The following is an 18,936-nucleotide window of genomic DNA, read 5'->3' as shown; positions in this document are numbered from 1 at the left end:
TATTCTCTCAGGAGTGAAAATAAAACAAGTTTAATCATTTTTATATGCGACCATGACAAAAATTTAATCCGAATTGTGCATATGAATTAAATAATACACGAAGAACTGAGTTCTTTTTAGAAGAAAAGGTAGACTTTTTTATAAATTTATTTTACTTAGTTGACATATCCAATGTTGAATAATTTAGTTATTGATTTTTTTTTGGTGTTATTTATGACATATTATAAGTTTGGTGACTATGTGGAACGCATCTATTCCATCGAACTAGAGATAAAGGATACTACAGATACAGTTAAGTCGGCTTCATATCTTGACTTACATCTAGAAGTTGACAATGAGGGTCGGTTGAAAACAAAACTTTACGACAAAAGAGATGATTTCAGCTTTCCAATTGTGAACTTTCCATTTCTAAGTAGCAACATTCCAGCAGCACCTGCATACGGGGTATATATCTCCCAATTGATACGATATTCCCGTGCTTGCATTTCCTATCATGATTTTCTTGATAGAGGGTTGCTGCTCACAAGGAAGCTATTAAACCAAGAGTTCCAAATAGTGAAGTAGAAATCATCCCTTCGTTAATTTTACGGACGTCATCACGAGTTGGTTGACCGTTATGGAATAACCGTTTCACAAATGATATCGGATATGTTCCTTACGTCGTTACTACAATCCCCTTCCCTTTCATGAATGTGACCTACCGAATTAGACTATTTACCGGATTTGTTATCACATAAGAAACACGACGGTGCCACGTGTGGAGCAGGATCTGCTTACCCTTCAGGAGCACATGATATCACACCTAGTTTTCGGTGGGGTTCGTGTTGTTTATTCTTTAGTTTTTCTATGTTGCGTCATGTGTACTATTGTTTGTCTGTTTGTCTTTTTCATTTTTTGCCATGGCGTTGTCAGTTTGTTTTAGATTTATGAGTTTGACTGTCCCTTTGGTATCTTTCGGCCCTCTTCTATATATCATGTTGTATCAAATTGTTTAAGGTAAGAAATGAAGAGTTTGGTGATCTTTTATTCACATTATTTACCAAATTGTAAGCCTGGTATCTTTGATGAAATATTTTAATAATGTATTATGACTCCGATTTAGATCGTCGTGATATTTGATCTTCCTTTTTGAAATTAAAAACATTGTCCTACATAAGACTTTGTTATGGTTTATCCGAAGGTTTTGCTTCAATATGTCAATTTATAGTTTTGTTCATCTGCGTCATTCGTGCATTTAGTGGAGTGACAAATCGTGAAAAAGTCGCATATTTAAAGAGTTTAATGTTCCGAAATACCTCCAGGCTGAAAATCCACATGAAGATAGAGTAAACATCATACTTTCATTTTAGCCCTGTCGTAGAGTTTTCCCACGGTACATTGTTTTGTTAAATCGCGTTAAAGTGTGACTTTCGGATTTTTTTCTTTTTCATTTTCAAACATGGGAACGCTTATGATAAACACCCGAATAAAGATGTCATCAACAAATTGGTTTCAGATGAAAGAGTTATGTACCAGCTTTTATTTGACATCAAACTTTAATATCATGTGAACAGATTAATTGAGTGAATTGGACGATTTTTAAATGTATGTTAAATTTTTTTTCAATCTTACCTTCTGTCAAAGTATATTACATTTTATATATATATTACCTACAGTAAAATAGTGAAACAACTAATACTAAGAAGTTTTGATATATACAAGTTTGATAGAACATAAACCTTAACAAGCCTTTTTATAATACCAATCACATAGCAGTAATACTACTCAATTTTTCACCTCAATAAGTCATGTCAAGCTCCCTTTTCCTATTTTCCCCTGTGATATGAAATGTTGTGTTTTTCACAATGAATTACTTAAGTTTTATATTATATAGATATAGATATGATCAATAGATGTGTCTATGTGCTTGTTTACAGATCTTTCATGTTGCGAAAAGAATATGAAAAGCTGTTTACGATCGTTCGAAATTTCAAAATTATTTCTATCTTGACGATGTATTCCAACCTCTCTGATAAATATTTTGACTAGTTAGTAGATGACAATTATTTTCAAATGGATAATGTTTACAATTCACTCTCAAGTGACACTGATTGGAAATGTATAATTTAACTGATTGTACATGTGTGATATCCCTTTATGAAAAACCAGTACACCCCTGATCAGATAGATGGTATTGGTATTGTCCAGCCTTCAACAATAAGTAAAGCCGTTAGCGCATAGTCAGCAATAAAAAGTCCCTAATTGACTAATGTAAAACAATTCAATTCAGAATAATTAATGGCAAAATAATAAACGAACAACGAAAATGTAACACAGCAACAAAGGACAACCACTGAATAACAGGCTCCTGACTTGGGACATGCACATACAGAATGTGAGCGCCCAACCTTCCCCTAACATTGGGCAGTGGTGTATATAAATAGAAGATGTGGTATGATTGCCAATGGGACAACTCTTCACAAGAGACCAAATGACACAGAAATTAACAACTATAGGTTACCGTACGACCTTCATCAATGAGCAAATCCCATACCGCATAGTCAGCTATAAAAGGCGTCAAAGGAACAGTAAAGTTTTTTTGCAAATGGCGGTAGATCGAAATTGTTCTTCAAGTCAGTGAATGCAGAACAGTTAGAGATTGTAAGAAATTTCTTGGTGCATCCGAAAATAAACATGGGTTGATAAGATTTTTAGGTTCTTATATAGTAACTATTCACTATGGCAATACAGTGATTTTGATTTGCAAGAACATGACGAAATATTTCTAGCTTGATTTTTTCAAAATCTTTAGACTGTGAAGCAATTATATGGAGGATATGTAAGTAAATGAAGAGGCAGATATAAGAATTATTCTGCTTCCTCTGTTTACTATTGAACAAAAAGTGAAAAGTTTTTCCAGACGTTGCATCATATTAAAATCAAGACTGTTATGTTTTACACCACTTTTATTCCCCTTTAAAAGTGTCCTGTACCAAGTCAGGAAGATGGCCATTGTTATAATATTGTTCGTTTCTGTGTGTGTTGCATTTTAACGTTGAGTCGTTTGTGTTTTCTCTTATTTTTGAGATATTAAGATAAGACGTGGCACGGTACTTGTCTATCCCAAATTCACATATTTGGTTTTGATGTTATATTTGTTATTCTCGTGGTGTTTTGTCTGTTGCTTGGTCCGTTTCTGTGTGTGTTGCGTTTCGGTGTTGTGTCGTTGTTCTCCTCTTATATTTAATGCGTTTCCCTCGGTTTTAGTTTGTTACCCCGATTATGTTTTTTGTCTATGGATTTATGAGTTTTGAACAGCGGTATACTACTGTTGCCTTTGTTTATTTCTAATAAGGTATTTTCCTCAGATGTCAAACATGATGAATTGTGATTTAAGACTGGAGGCTTTTCTTCAACCAAAACCAAAAGACAGTGTTTACCTATTCACGACATTTTTTTAAGTTATTGGACCCCTGATGTCTGGCACAACAACAGTAGCTCGTCTTCTCTAATCGAAATTGGCAAAATAAGACAAATACAAGGAGTCAGAAAAAAACATGCATGTATCAAGATTGTCATTCTAGCTGGTTCTTATATTGACACATATATTGCAGTGAAAATCTATTCACCGCGGATCAAAATGACCCCAGAAGCAATAGCAATCGGTATGTGGGGATCTGAACAAATACATCTACTTTTTCCCCAGTATTCCGTTACCTTTTCAAATTGATATGCATACTAGACAGCTTCTTTTAAAGCGTTATATCTCTTGGAATCGTGTTTTTGTCGTTCACATATATATATCGGGCTTTCAAGTCTGCTATACATTCCAATTTTATGCAGTTAAGCTGCATTATGCTAGCACCCTAGATTTGTGCTCTACCCAATAAATGATGAAATACGTGCCATTGTTATTATCTAGCTGGCTAGTATTTTATATATAACTAGTTGAACACTTTTTTAATACTTTTAATTCTGTATTACAAAAAATATGACCAGAAAAACCTTAAATGATCGTCGAATCACCAAAAAGTTTTGAAGTTGCACGTAGGAAGTAGTGCTCTCTAGAAATCCTTATGTAGTTTATTATCGCCTGTGCTTTTGGCTAAGATGTGAAAGAACAATTGTATGAAATATTTAATCGCCGAAAATCTCTAAAGACAAGTAGTTTAGATTTCCCAAATGGCAAAAGTCGTAGGAATATTGTTTGTCGTCAATACGTAGTACAACTACGTCAGTAGTCTATTAATAAGTTCAACTGCTCATGGTGTTGTCGGCAATTTCAAATTAGAAGACGAAATTTTCGTATCTTTTCAATTTGGAGCCCGGCCCGCGGGGGTTCAAATTAGCGGTGGTCCGAGGTCCTCGACCTTCCACTTTTGCAATCGGACTTTCGACTTGGTTATTAGCTACGCCCGACGGACCTTCCACTTGAAAGAAAATAAAAAAAAAATACTTTGCAAACCTTTTCACCAAAGTTTCCAAATAAACGATTCCAAAACTTATTTTCATCATTATTATTCATGACAGCGATGTTCATTTTGTTCAACCGCTAGCTTTATACAGAAAATCGCCGACAAATAATGTGTAAATTCGAGTAAAATCGTGTCTGACTGACACAAACAACATTGAAAACACAATGACAATGGATGCCGAACAGACAATTACAATATCGGATCCGATTCCGAAAGTGGATAAGGGTAATTCCGTCTTTTGGCAATCAACTACAAAAAAAGATCCAGGCAGGTAACAAAATACATCTATGCATGGTAAATGAATATAAACAATAGAATTGAAAACCAAAAGATATATGTAAAAGAAAGAATCAAAGCACCAAAGGCGCTATTGGCAGTTAATTAAAAAAACAGAGGCAAACTTGGCAGAAGTTAAGACAAATATTATGGCAAATTGGTGAAAATATTCATCTCGGCTATTTCTCAAGTATTGAATAATGTGTGTACCCTAAAGTTTTCACTATCTAATCCTGCCACTTTCAAAAGTTATGTCCAATAATTTTTTTAATATTCAATATTTGCGATTATGCACATACTGTACACTGTCCGGTGTAAGGGGAGAGTTTTGTGCCAGCTAACATGTTTAACCAACCACATTCTGTATTTACCTGTCCTTATTGAGGACCCAGTAATTTGGTAATTGTTGCTGTATATCGTATCTATTTTTCATAAATGTTTTGTACATAAATCAGGCTGCTTTAGTTTTATTGTTTTACATTTGTTATACCTGGTCTTTTAAAGCTTACTATGCAGTATAGGTTTGTTAATAGTTACAAGCTGCATGGAGGAATATTCTTATCAGAATAATAATTTCAATAATGGCGTCCAACAGTGATGTATGGTTTATTTCCACTATATTCTAGAGTATGAATATGCCATATTAGCAGTTTTAGTTGCATCAGCTGGTGCATTTATGGAAAATCATCATATCATTTCTGAAACTATCTGAAGTGGTGTAACTTTCTTGTACATTATATAACAAACCTCTCAGTCATATGCATGATTGTTGTGAATGAGTTAAAGTTTCAGTTAAGTATTTTATACTCTTTTATTTGCTTAACGTTTTACCGCCATTTTGACGTAACAATAGGCCCGTAACGTCGTCACTTGCCGACGTAACTTTGTATATCTTAGACTCTAGTAAAGCATACGAAACATTGAAGACGCTTTTGTGTTTACTCGCCTATATTATCGATACGTCCAAAACATTGGTGCCGTGACAAAAACAGAAGAATACGAAAGATGAGTACTGCGACAACGAAGATGAAAACCAGACGAGCTGGACATTGGGGAGTTCTTACAAAGTTGCTAAAGAAAGTGGAACCGAGTCCCGAGGAACTTTTGCAGGAATATGACGTTAGCGAACTTTCTACCATTCGAAGACGTATTGTTAAGAAGCAGGAAACGATCGATCAACTGAACTAGAAGATTGTGGAGGAACTATCAGAAGAGGAAGTGAGCGAAGAAATAGAGGAAGCCGACAGATACACGTATGACATAGAAATGAGCGTAACCAAACTTTCAAAAATCATTAAGGAATCAGAAATCACAGACAAACAGTCAAGTAAGTCATTGCTAAACCCAAATGCACACGAGTTTATTAATTACACGAATCATCAAGAAAGTCAGCCACAGCCCAGTTTCATGCACGCAAATACATCAGCGTCCGTATTTTCAAACTCCAGCATGTACCACAAACTTCCCAAATTAAATTTACCAACGTTCGGCGGGAATATGTTAGAATGGCAACCCTTTTGGGATTGGTTTAGTGCTGCCGTACACGATAACCTGTCTTTAAACGATGTACAGAAAAATTTAAAAACTTGAAATCTCAACTGTTCGGAGAAGCCACCCAATGCATAGCAGGTCTACAAATAACTAACACAAATTACGTACAAGCATTAAATGTACTGAAACAAAGATTCGGTCAACCACACAAGATAGTACAAGCATACATGCAGTTTAATCAGCCTTCCTAGTCCAACATCAAATATTACACATTTGAAAAAATTCTACGACAGCATGGAAAACTACATCCGTGGCCTTGAAAGAATAGGAGATTCTCACGAGTCTTTCGAAAGCCTTTTAGTGCCCATAATATTAAATAAACTACCTGGGAATATCCGAGAAAACATGGTACGTGCCCACTGAGACGACCACTGAATCTTGCCGTCGTGACGGCAAGCTATTCAACATGAGATAACGATTAAAGAAGCGGGTCAGTCTGTAAATGGTGATGATATAGAGCCAAATTACACACCCACATCAACATTCTTTACGGGTACCAATCGCATCTACGCAAATCAGAAAGGGAAAAGAGACATAACCAAGAAGCCGTGCGTCTTTTGTCAAGGAGTTCACGCTCCATTAGCTTGTAAAACTGTTACGGAAATTGAAGATCGAAAACGCATTGTTAAGGAGAAACAGGCATGTTTTAATTGCTTAGGAAATCACAGAGTTGCCGATTGCAAATCCGACAAAACGTGTAAAAACTGTAATAAACGACCCCATACTAGCATTTGTTCAAAGAATGAAACACACTTGTATACCAAGTCTAAAGATAGCAGTACATTAAAACCAGATACCGATGCCGCAGTCGCAAGCATGCATTCATCCACATCATCGGCTAGATCGCAGGTATTGTTGAAAACCGCGATAGCACCTATCACGTATGACAAGATACATTTTAACACCGCTAATATTCTATTCGACGGAGGAGCCCAGCAAAGCTTTATTACTCAAGAGATGGCCGATTTATTGAATCTGAGACCACATAAGAAAGAAGCGATTACGATATCCGGTTTCGGTGAATCCAACAAGAAGGTTAGAAATTTACAAATTGCTACTATCTATATAAAAGGTCTAACGAATACGCTTATCCCTATTGAAGTTCTTATAGTACCACAGATTGCTCATACGATACATACTTACGCAAGGAACCAGTCGAGTTTTACGCATTTAAATGGATTGAAGTTAGCCCACCCAGCTTTACAGGACGAGGATTTTGAGATATCAGTCTTAGTTGGCGCCGATTATTATTGGGATATAGTTAGAGACAGAGTAATTAGAGGTTCCGGACCAACCGCTGTACAGTCCAAAGTTGGATACTTGCTATCAGGACCTATACAATTGAACACTAACAGTTATAATCAATCAACGTCATCGATTATGAATATTTTGACCCCACACAGACTAGAAAAATTTGAAATACATAAATTCTGGGAAATCGAATCCATAGGAACAGAAAAGGACAGTGAAGTGAAAGCGAAAATGGACTTACAAGAAATGACCACTTACCAAGATAATAACATTAATTTGAAAGAAAATAGGTACATCGCCATGTTCCCATGGAAACAGGAACATCCGCAGTTGCCTAGCAACGAGATGATCGCCAGAAAGAGAACATACAACGTGATAACCCGACTTGCTAAAGATCCAGAGATGCTTAAAATATACGGTAACATTATTAACGACCAAGAAAATCGAAGTTTTATAGAGAAGGTTGAGAACCCGGATGAGACTACTAATCGAGTGCATTATATTCCGCACCACCCAGTGAAAAAAGATTCATCGACTACACCGATACGTATAGTATATGATTGCAGTTGTCGCAAAGATTCAGAATCACCCAGCTTAAAGGATTGCCTTTCTTCTGCACCGCCGCAGCTTTATAAGTTAACAGATATTGTTACAAGATTACGCGACGGAAAATACGCCTTAACAACTGATATTGAGAAAGCATTCCTCCAAATTGGACAAAACGAAGAAGACCGCGATACACCCGATTTTTCTGGCTTAGAGATCATAGCAACCCCAAGAGTGAACTTGAGACATACAGATTCAAGGTAATTTTATTCGGAGCGACATGTTCGCCATTTATTCTTAACGCTACATTATTGAAACATTTATCAACGGTTAAAAATGCTACTGTTGAAATACTCAAGCGTGATTTGTATGTAGACAACGTACTTACAAGTGTTAATACGGAAGAAGCTGCATTAAATTTCTTTGAAAAATCTAGAGAACTCATGACAAATGCAGGATATAATTTGAGAACATGGAAGTCAAATAGCAATCAACTTAGCAACGAAGCTACAAAGGCAAACGTACTTGATAAGGATAGCCAGACGAAAATTCTTGGAATGCGTTGGGATGCGATGTCAGACATATTGACATTTGCGCAACAAAAAGATCATATAGATATTGACAACACACAAGCGACAAAGAGAGAAGTTTTGCGGAAATCATCGTCAATTTACGACCCACTCGGAATTCTTGGACCAGTGACCGTAAGAGCTAAGCTACTGATACAAACATTATGGAAAGAAGGATACGATTGGCACCAGGTGTTACCTTGCAACATAGTTAAATCATGGTGTGAAATTTTAGATGACATCCGAGATGTAACTGTTAATACGAAAATAGCACGACATTATTTCAACGATCAAAATGAAAACGAAAGCAACGAGAAAATCACATTACATGTCTTTGTTGATGCCAGCCAACGCGCTTATGGAGCCAGTGCCTACTTATGTAAAGGAAACACTTCTTCTCTTATAATTGCAAAAAACCGGATCGTTCCGCTCGCCAAAATGACATTACCAAAGCTTGAATTGATGACTGCAGTAATAGGAGCTCAAATGGCTAAAAACCTCACGAAAACCATAAAACCACAACGCACAGTACTATGGAGTGACAGTCAGATCGTTCTGCACTGGATTTCGTCTTTAAAATCATTTGGAAGATTTGTTCAGAATCGTGTACTAGAAATTAAAGAAACGACACAAAATTACGATTGGAAATACGTACCAACAGACTCAAATCCAGCCGGCATTCAAACTCGAGGAATATCATCAATGCAATTCAAAGAATCGACTTTGTGGATGCAAGGACCGCCGTGGATATCGGATGAGAATAGATGGCCTACATGGACCCCACAAGTTAAACAAGAGATTCTTTTGTTAACGACAACAGATGACAGCGAAAAGATAAAACCGTGTGTATTAAATGGAATTTCGAAAATAATCGATCTATCAAGATTTTCGTCATTGAAGAAGTTACTACGAGTTACATGCTACGTGTTAAAAATTTGTGAATATATGTAAAAGTAAGCGACCGTATAACTTAAGGAAATATGCTAGACACGGAAAAGATATTACGAAAGATGAACTCGACCGCGTTCCCGTATTCTTATAAATAACAGTTTATGGCCACTCTCAGTGAAGAGCCTTATAGATTTCGTTTAATTGATAATTTGATAACACTTAACTTTACTTTGATTTTTGCTATAAATAATCAAGATATTTCATATTTTACAGAGGGGAATTATCTTAGGTGACTTGTAAATAAAAAGGTCATGAATACCAGTATTGGAATTTTGAACGTTACCCGCGCGTTTCCTCTTCCTAAGACTCATCAGTGACGCTCGAACGAAAACAACAGTTAAAAGGGTAAAATAAAGAACGAATTTGAATAGCATTCGGGACACCAAGTTCCTTACAGTTTTGCCAAATACAGCTTAGGTAATATATTCCTGAAGAAGATAAGCCTTAGTATTTCAAAAAGTTTTAAAATAATTCATGTCAATACAGAAGTGCCAACTCATAGGTTTGGGATAACCTCGTGGAGATTAACTCCATCAGCATTTGCATCGACCCAATAGTAGTAAACAATAGTTATCGAAGGTACCAGGGTTATAATTTAATACGCCAGACGCGGGTTTCGTCTACATAAGACTCATCAGTGACGCACATATCAAAATAGTTATAAAGCCAAACAAGTACAAAGTTAAAGAGCATTGAGGACCCAAAATTCCAAAAAGTTGTGCCTGAACTTTGCACTCATAGTGTTGAATTTTTTCATATGCTGAATTTTACTTTGTATTTGGTTGTTGGCCCCATTTTCTAATTGGTTCAAGTTTTTGTCAAGTATAATGAATCTTTATCGCTTTCCAAGGTAACAGAGAATACCACCATTTTGATTTAATTTTGCCTTTGCGTCAGTGTATGTTTATAAAAATCTTATTAATCGGGAATATTTTTTAAGATAAAATTTAAGGATGTTTGTGACCAATGTTGGTTCCCGTCACGACACCCTTACTTTGACGGATAGTTATACAAAGATTTTGTTTTAATTATGTATGTATCTTTATTGTGTTCATATATTCACTTAATCTTAGTGATCATTTTTTTGTCGGAAACATTCTACTTTGATCTAAAGAAATGTATGGTCTAATAGAATGACAATGTTCTTGGCTGACAAAAAAGATTTTCTACAAATAGAAATATTATTTCCTTTATATACAAATATTATAAAGGTTTTGAGATCCGATTCTGTTAAACATTTTCCGGAACAGGAAAACATTTTAGTTGTCAAGGTATGTATTTGTATTTAAGTCAAAATATTACAATACACTATCGAACTACACAAAGTATAATGCCTGTGTTGTTAACAAATTAATTGGTAATAATCACTATCAATATCATCACAAATTTCAATCGTCATTTTTAGAATTTTTCGAAAAACTAAGGATTTTCTTCTCCCAGGCATAGATTACCTTAGCCGTATTTGGCACAACTTTTTGGAATTCTGGATCCTCAGTGCTCTTCAACTTTGTACTTGTTTGGCTTTAAAAATATTTTGATATGAGCGTCACTGATGAGTCTAATGTAGACGAAACGCGCGTCTGGCGTACTTAATTATAATCCAGGTTCCTTTGATAACTGTTAGTAACTATCACTACAAAAATATTGACTGAAAAAATGTGATAATATCCAACTTCATTCCAGTCAGGTCCAGCATCATGGTTAATGCTTTAAGGTTATACATTTGCAGTGTAATATTCACACTTTTCTACGGAATAGATAAACAAACTCAAAGTTTTGTAGCGTACAAGCCTTTAAAGATGTGTTCTTCAAACTTTTCATCTGTTGAAGTCCGAAAAGTTAAATCAAGTATTATATGTGCCGCGTGGTGTATGCATCATCAATCATGTTGTTCTTCTGGATTTATTAAACACACTGGAGAATGTTTTCTATACCATGCTTGTTTTCCTGAATATATCCCATCACAAAATGCAACATTCGTACAAAAAGTTACATATAAGTAAACACGAAATTCAGAAATAAGTTTACCTAAAATACACCAATTCTTCGATTGTTCGGAACGTTGTCATATTCTTTAATGAAATGTTTTTATGTTACATTTGACTCATTTTACATCGTAAACACATTTACAATTTAACAAAAAAAGAACGTCTAAATAAAAGTGTGCAAATTTAAAACTCCAAACTATGGCATAGGCATCTTTGTATCCTTCGACAATATGACATAGCCAACAAAATTCTAAATGGCCACAAAATTGGGACTCAAACATCACAATAAAATACATGTAAGCTGATATACTGCATTTTATCAAACGCACAAGATCAAATTGGAAATAAGAACAATCAAAATATGTAAAATTGGTGTCGCAAAATAGAACACGATATTATCAGATAAATTGTGTTTCCTGACTAATTATCTCAGAAAGAAAACAATACATTTTGAATAAAGTGTAAAAATGAAAAAAGCACCAAGTCCAAGTTGTAACGTTACTTTAATTAATATATTTTATGCAAGCTTAATTTTCTATGATAAAATTAAAGGAGATGATGAATAAACTATACTTAGACGACATTCGAATAGTTTTGTTTTCTTTATATAATATTTGTCACATTTAAGCATTGTCTTTTTATTGTGGTTTGCATTTTTACCTGCGCACGTGTGTGTATATATTATAATAGATCCACATGACAATAAGAGAACCATTTTCAAAAGTCTTTCAGAATGATGAGGTTATTCAAAATAACTCACTGAAAAACAAGACATTTTTAATCGAATAGAAAAACCCTGATATTTAGAAGCTCACATCGGACAAAACCATGTGCATGTAGGCTGTCTCTGAGTAATTTTTTTTTAAATTTTCACAAGAGTGCATACTGCATAAATTAATTTCTTATATTATTTTACGTTGTTTTTTTATATCAGAGATGAAACTGAAGATTACGAAACAAGAGTCTCTGAAATCACAAGAGAAAACACAACACAGATTGCCATGATGAGCGAAAGGGCCACCACCAGTGTCACAACAAGCGAACGAACAACAAACCATGGCACAACAATAAAAAAACTAACAAGCCAAAAACCAACAAGCAACGGACTTGACTGTAACGATGTTTCTGTTGGAAGTTCTAGTGGTGTTTATACAATATATGTTGAAAATCAACCTCTCGACGAACAACAAACCATGGCACAACAATAAAAAAACTAACAAGCCAAAAACCAACAAGCAACGGACTTGACTGTAACGATGTTTCTGTTGGTAGTTCTAGTGGTGTTTATACAATATATGTTGAAAATCAACCTCTGGACGAACAACAAACCATGGCACAACAATAAAAAAACTAACAAGCCAAAAACCAACAAGCAACGGACTTGACTGTAACGATGTTTCTGTTGGAAGTTCTAGTGGTGTTTATACAATATATGTTGAAAATCAACCTCTGGACGAACAACAAACCATGGCACAACAATAAAAAAACTAACAAGCCAAAAACCAACAAGCAACGGACTTGACTGTAACGATGTTTCTGTTGAAAGTTCTAGTGGTGTTTATACAATATATGTTGAAAATCAACCTCTCGATGTATAATGCGACATGACAGGTTCTGGTCAATGGACGGTAAACTATTTTAAATTTTAAAGTTTAATTACAAAATCGTTAATAACAGTGCTTATAGTGTTTTAAAATAACTACATAATATCTTTTCAGTAAGACACGTGATATCTTTTGAGTAAGACATAAACACATATTTGTTTTGCAAATAACTATTTGAAAAATGGCAGTTCGTAGCGTAATATGTCAATATATAGTTGCTTATGACTTGTCAGTGACATCACAACTTACGTCTATATTAAGATGACAATTTTTATAACATAATTAGGCAATCACGAGAAATATTTTTTCAAATAATAGAAGAAAATTAATATTTGAAAGGAGAAGTTTTACGAAAGGCTAAATTGGCCCTATTATTTTAAAGTTTTTCATAAAACCAAACTTCAGTTTACTGGAAGGGTATAAAATACAATCCGTTAGTACACCAAGTTTGTTAAAAAAAATAAATTTGTGGATTCAATTCTCCTTTTTTTAAGCCATAATTCCGACTGTCAGCATGTCCAACTCTTGCAACTTACAATCGTCATCACTTACTTCCCCAAATGATTTACCTTGACAATTATCTACAATGTTACAATTGTCATTATAAATTTAACCTGTTTTTGTTATACTCATTAAACAATATTCAATATAACAATTGAATTATGTTTGTAAATTTCAGTATTTCCTTAGTACTGATTTTCTCTTCCTGGCATTATCATTAATCAAAAGTAATTCATGTTTCTCAGCAACAACCCGTTCTCTTTTCCTCGTTTATGGCTTTCATCAAATTAGATTGTTTAATCACCATGTATACGGCACATAATAAAACAAGTGAAAATAAATAACAACTATTTTGTATACCATTTATAAAACAAACTATACAATATTTACAATATATATTTGATAAATTTATAAATATTGTTTTTCAATACGAAGGTGTTTCAAAGAAGAACAGATGGTTCAACAGATTTCTACAGGACTTGGCAGGAATATAAACAGGGATTTGGGAGTGTGCATTCGGAATACTGGTTGGATATGTTTACATCTTTTTTATCCGCCATAACTGGACATCACAAAAGTTCCCGTAAAATTTTGACGTCACAATGAAAAAGCAATTTGTGTATGACGTCAATAGTTTAGGTTGCACAGATTCTAGGGTCGAATGTCGCAGATTTAAAAATAGCTTAGATTAAGAAAAGATCAGACAGGAATTGAAGTACTATTTTCGATGTGTTCATTTAGAAAATCAAGGTTCCTTTTGTGTGGTTTACGCTATGATATAAACAGTAAACAGAACCTGAGTTCAAAATAGTTGCTATAGTAGACATTTCAGTTCCTCAGTATGAATTGACAAGCTATGTTTAAACGTAACAGAAAAATTGGTACGTAAACAAGAAAGAGAAAATTACCAAAAGGAGCCTTTATGTTCACATTAATCTCTATCATTTTATCACATTAAATCGGTATTTTTCATATTTTTAATCAAATTACAATATTATTTGAATAACTTTATTTAGAAAATTCCTATGAATTTCAAGTAATAAATGTCATGTGATTTTCATGTAGGATTCATATTAGTTTCACTTTGGAGTTCTTTTGAGTTGAAAGTTAAGTGATCTTCATATGAGATTCACATGATTCGGAATTGAAATGAAATCCTCGTGAGTGAAATTTTCCTGTGTATTTATCAAGAAAATATGTCACTTTTCAGGTTTAATTCAAAAAAGGTAGAAGTGATCAAAAATATTGAAACACCTTACAAAAGTTAATAGCATTCACATCAATATTAAAAAATTGCGCTAAGAGTTTAAAGTTCTTGCGCAGAAGCGATACAAAGTGATGATTGCATTTCTTTGATTTAAGATAATTACCTTTAATCTAAATAAAAGCAACAGTAGTATACCGCTGTTCAAAACTCATAAATCCATGGACAAAAAACAAAATCGGGGTAACAAACTAAAACCGAGGGAAACGCATTAAATATAAGAGGAGAACAATGACACAACACCGAAACGCAACACACACAGAAACGGACCAAGCATCAGACAAAATACCACGAGAATAACAAATATAACATCAAAACCAAATACATGAATTTGGGATAGACAAGTACCGTGACACGTCTTATCTTAATATCTCAAAAATAAGAAAAAACAAACTAAAATATTTTCCGAATACTTCGAATATAGACAATTGTGTTTGCGTGTGAATAACCTAATACCTCATACCTAACTTGTACTTTATCGAGAAAGAGTATACTGAATAGATCTTGTATTTGCTATTAACTATCAACACTTTATCTGTGTCTTTGTCAAAATACTATCAGTTTTATATAGAAATATATTCCGAACCAGTATTTCGTATTTACACTCTCAAATCCCTGTTCATACTCCTACCAAGTCCTGTAGAAATCTGTTGAACCGTCTATTCTTTTTTTAAACACATTTTTATTTAAATATTTACTATAGTTTGATTTTGTTTTTTAAGCTTATATTGATACTAGTTTTTATTTGTTACAGCATGAAAGTAACACCTCCTATATTTCTCTAGGGTTCTATGCACACATGTCGTTATTATTTTGCATATATATGACATTTTTGCACCCGATGTTGCTCCGTTTTGAGCCATTGTGATTCCCTTGTTTATTTACTTTATTCCAAATTATATATTGGAACATCGGTCAGGACTATTTGTGTGCCTTTGTGCACTATAGAAACGGTAGATAAAATGAAGCACATTATACATGTACATGTTTTATATTTGCAGGGAATGACAATTTATATAAGATCCTATCTACAGGGAACTACAAACTACGAGTTGATCTAGAAGACTGGAACGGTTAGATGCGGTAATGGCAATGGAGCTACAAACTACGTTCTCACAATTGCAAATTATAATGGAAATGCTGGTAAATATTGTTATCAAGTCGTTTATTTAGGTTATGTTTTGATCAGATCAAATCGTGACGTCATTTTGCTTCAACAAACCAAACGGATTCTAAATATTTCATTTTACTTTACTTCTTTATTACAGGAGACAGTCTTACTGCACAAGATTTACGGGTACCCACCAAATGGATATGGGTTCTCAAAATTGGATAGGGACAATGATGGAACATCCTTTGTAAATTGTGGAGAACTAGAACATACTGGCTGGTGGTTCAATTGGTGTACTAAGGGCAATCTAAATGGGAAGTATTACAATGGTGGAATGATTGGGAAAGACGGGATATACTGGGAAGCTTGGAAACTCACACAATATTCTCTAAAGAATGTATCGATGAAAATAAAACAAGTTTAAACATTTTTATATGTGACCAATGGAAGAAATTAGATACAAGTTGTGCTAATAAAAGTAAGTGATACACGAAGAACTGAGTTCTCTTTAGAAGAAAAGGTAAACTTTTTTTATAAATTTATTTACGTAGTTGACATATCCAATGTTAAATAATTTAGTTATTGAATTGTTTTTGTGTTTTTTTATGACATATTCTATATATCATGTTGTATCATATTGTTTAAGGTTATAGTATGAAATGAAGAGTTTGGTGATCTTTTATTCACATTATTTACCAAATTGTAAGCCTTTTATCTTTGATGAAATGTTTAAATAATGTATTATGACTCCGATTTAGATCGTCGTTATATCATTAATTGACAGTTATTTCAATTGAAGACTGTATATTCATTTCTCTTTCTTATCTTTGTTTTATTGCATGTTTGATATTTGATTTTCCTTTTGAAATCAAAAACATTGTTCTACATAAGAATTTGTCATGGTTTATGTCAAAGATTTAGTTTTAACTTTTTTTTTGCTTAAAATGTCAATTTGTAGTTTTTTTAATCTGCGTCATTCGTGCATTGCCATCTTTCAGAATATACATAGCGGAATTTCTAAATGACTTTGTGTTTCAAAATTCTGTTAACTAGTTTCACAGATGCGTCAACCATCTCTCTTTTACACACATGACTGGAAGTTCAAAAATAAGTATACATCTGTTCACGTTGTTTCTGAATTAAAAAAGAAACACGAACCTGTCAAATGTTAAGTCAACAAGGATATAAAAATTGAAAATAGCACGTGATGAATTTCATGAGTTTGAAGCGCTTTTCTAGCTGGGTTTACATATTTCAGGAACGCTCAGAGCCGAAATTCAAGGATGTAAACGAACCGAACCCTTTTCAGATCTATGTAACGAAAATGAACATACATTCTCAAATTAATACAAATACATAATACATCTAAGGTCAACTTGTAAGTCGAACATCGTTGTGACGAACTCACTTGTATCAAAAACGCAGATATGTCGAAATAATTTCACGGTCCCTGTAAAATATTTCCCTTGATGAGTCGTCCTCTGTTGATTTTAAAACTCAATTAAGTCGAGGAAATGTAAAAGAGCGGCAAAAGATAAGAGAGGGACAGTCAAACACATAGATCGAAAATAAACTGACAACGCCATGGCTAAAAAATAAAAAGACAAACAGACAAATAATAGTACACAAGACACAACATAGAAAACTAAAGACTAATCATTTGAAACACTTGCTTTAATAGTTTCCTTGTGAGCAGCAATTAACCCTCTATCTAGGAAACCATGATGGGAAATACAACCCCGGGAATATCGTATCATTTGGGAGATATATACTCCGTATGTAGGCGCTGCTGGAATGTTGAAATGGAAAGTTTACAATTGGGAAGCTAGAATCATCTCTTTTGTCGTACAGTTTTGTTTTCAATCGACACTCATTGTAAATTTTTAGATGTAAGTCAAGATATGGGGCAGACTTAACTGTATCTGTTGTATCCTTTTTATTTAGTTCGATGGGTTAGATGCGTTCAATATAATCACCGAGTTCTGAATTATTTAGTGAGAGAACATCATCTATATAGCGGAAAGTAAAGTTAAAGGATATTGCTAACTTCTTATCTTTCTTTCTAACAAGTTCCTGTTTGATGTCAGCCTTATCTCAATAAAGAAACAAGACGACAAGATGAGGGGCACAATTGATTCCCATTGGAGTGCCGACAGTTCTCCAAACGTAACAAATATGTTGTCAATCAAGAAATCAAGCATCTTGATAATGTCAGTTTCAGATTATATTTTGTTTGAATCAGAGTTATTCTTTATAAAGTATGATTTATCCCTCCCCAAGACAAGATAATTGAATCTACGTTCGCCATTCTTTTTTTGAAAAAAGCAATACCAATTCTTTCAATTTGTCTTTTTATAGTTTGGAATGCGGAATACTTGTGTAAAGAGTAGAACAAGTCAAATTTTTAGTACTATTGCAAGATGAGAGAGTCTTAGATTATATGTACTCAATTGGAATTGTTTAGTATCCACATCTGATTCACGTCTAATTATACCGTCGTTGTAAAATTAATGTAGATTTACTCCGATGTCTAGTGGTTCGTACGATGCAGACTTAATAATAAAAAGTTCAAATCAAATGTATTTCTAATTCCAAGAGAATTTAAAACTGTATTAACATACTTTTTTTGTATAACAGTTAGAATGATATGTTCATCATGTGTTTATGGGGAACGGCAATCAACATCTTTGTTGGTCGTCCAAGCAGAACATTAGTGTTTTGAACATATTTGACCTGAAATACAACCAAAACGCATTTAAAGACCCGAGTCCGTTATTACGAGGGAGCAACAAGTATGAATATTGAATACACAATCAAAAAGTGTCTTATCGAAAAGGAACACTCTTCAAAATACCTAGTTCACACTTATC

General features: G+C 34.0%; 1 protein-coding gene across 1 annotated transcript; it reads left to right on the top strand.

The window, feature by feature from the left end:
- The first annotated feature begins 7,238 nt into the window (after window positions 1-7,238).
- Window positions 7,239-8,342, top strand: LOC134727834 (uncharacterized). The gene has a single exon (XM_063592225.1). The coding sequence runs from the start codon at window positions 7,239-7,241 to the stop codon at window positions 8,340-8,342; it is 1,104 nt and encodes a 367-aa protein (XP_063448295.1).
- The last annotated feature ends 10,594 nt before the right edge of the window (window positions 8,343-18,936 follow it).

This window comes from Mytilus trossulus, chromosome 8, assembly GCF_036588685.1.
Source record: "Mytilus trossulus isolate FHL-02 chromosome 8, PNRI_Mtr1.1.1.hap1, whole genome shotgun sequence".
In the NCBI taxonomy this organism is placed as follows: Eukaryota; Metazoa; Mollusca; class Bivalvia; order Mytilida; family Mytilidae; genus Mytilus; species Mytilus trossulus.
This window is presented reverse-complemented; position numbering and strand designations above follow the sequence as displayed.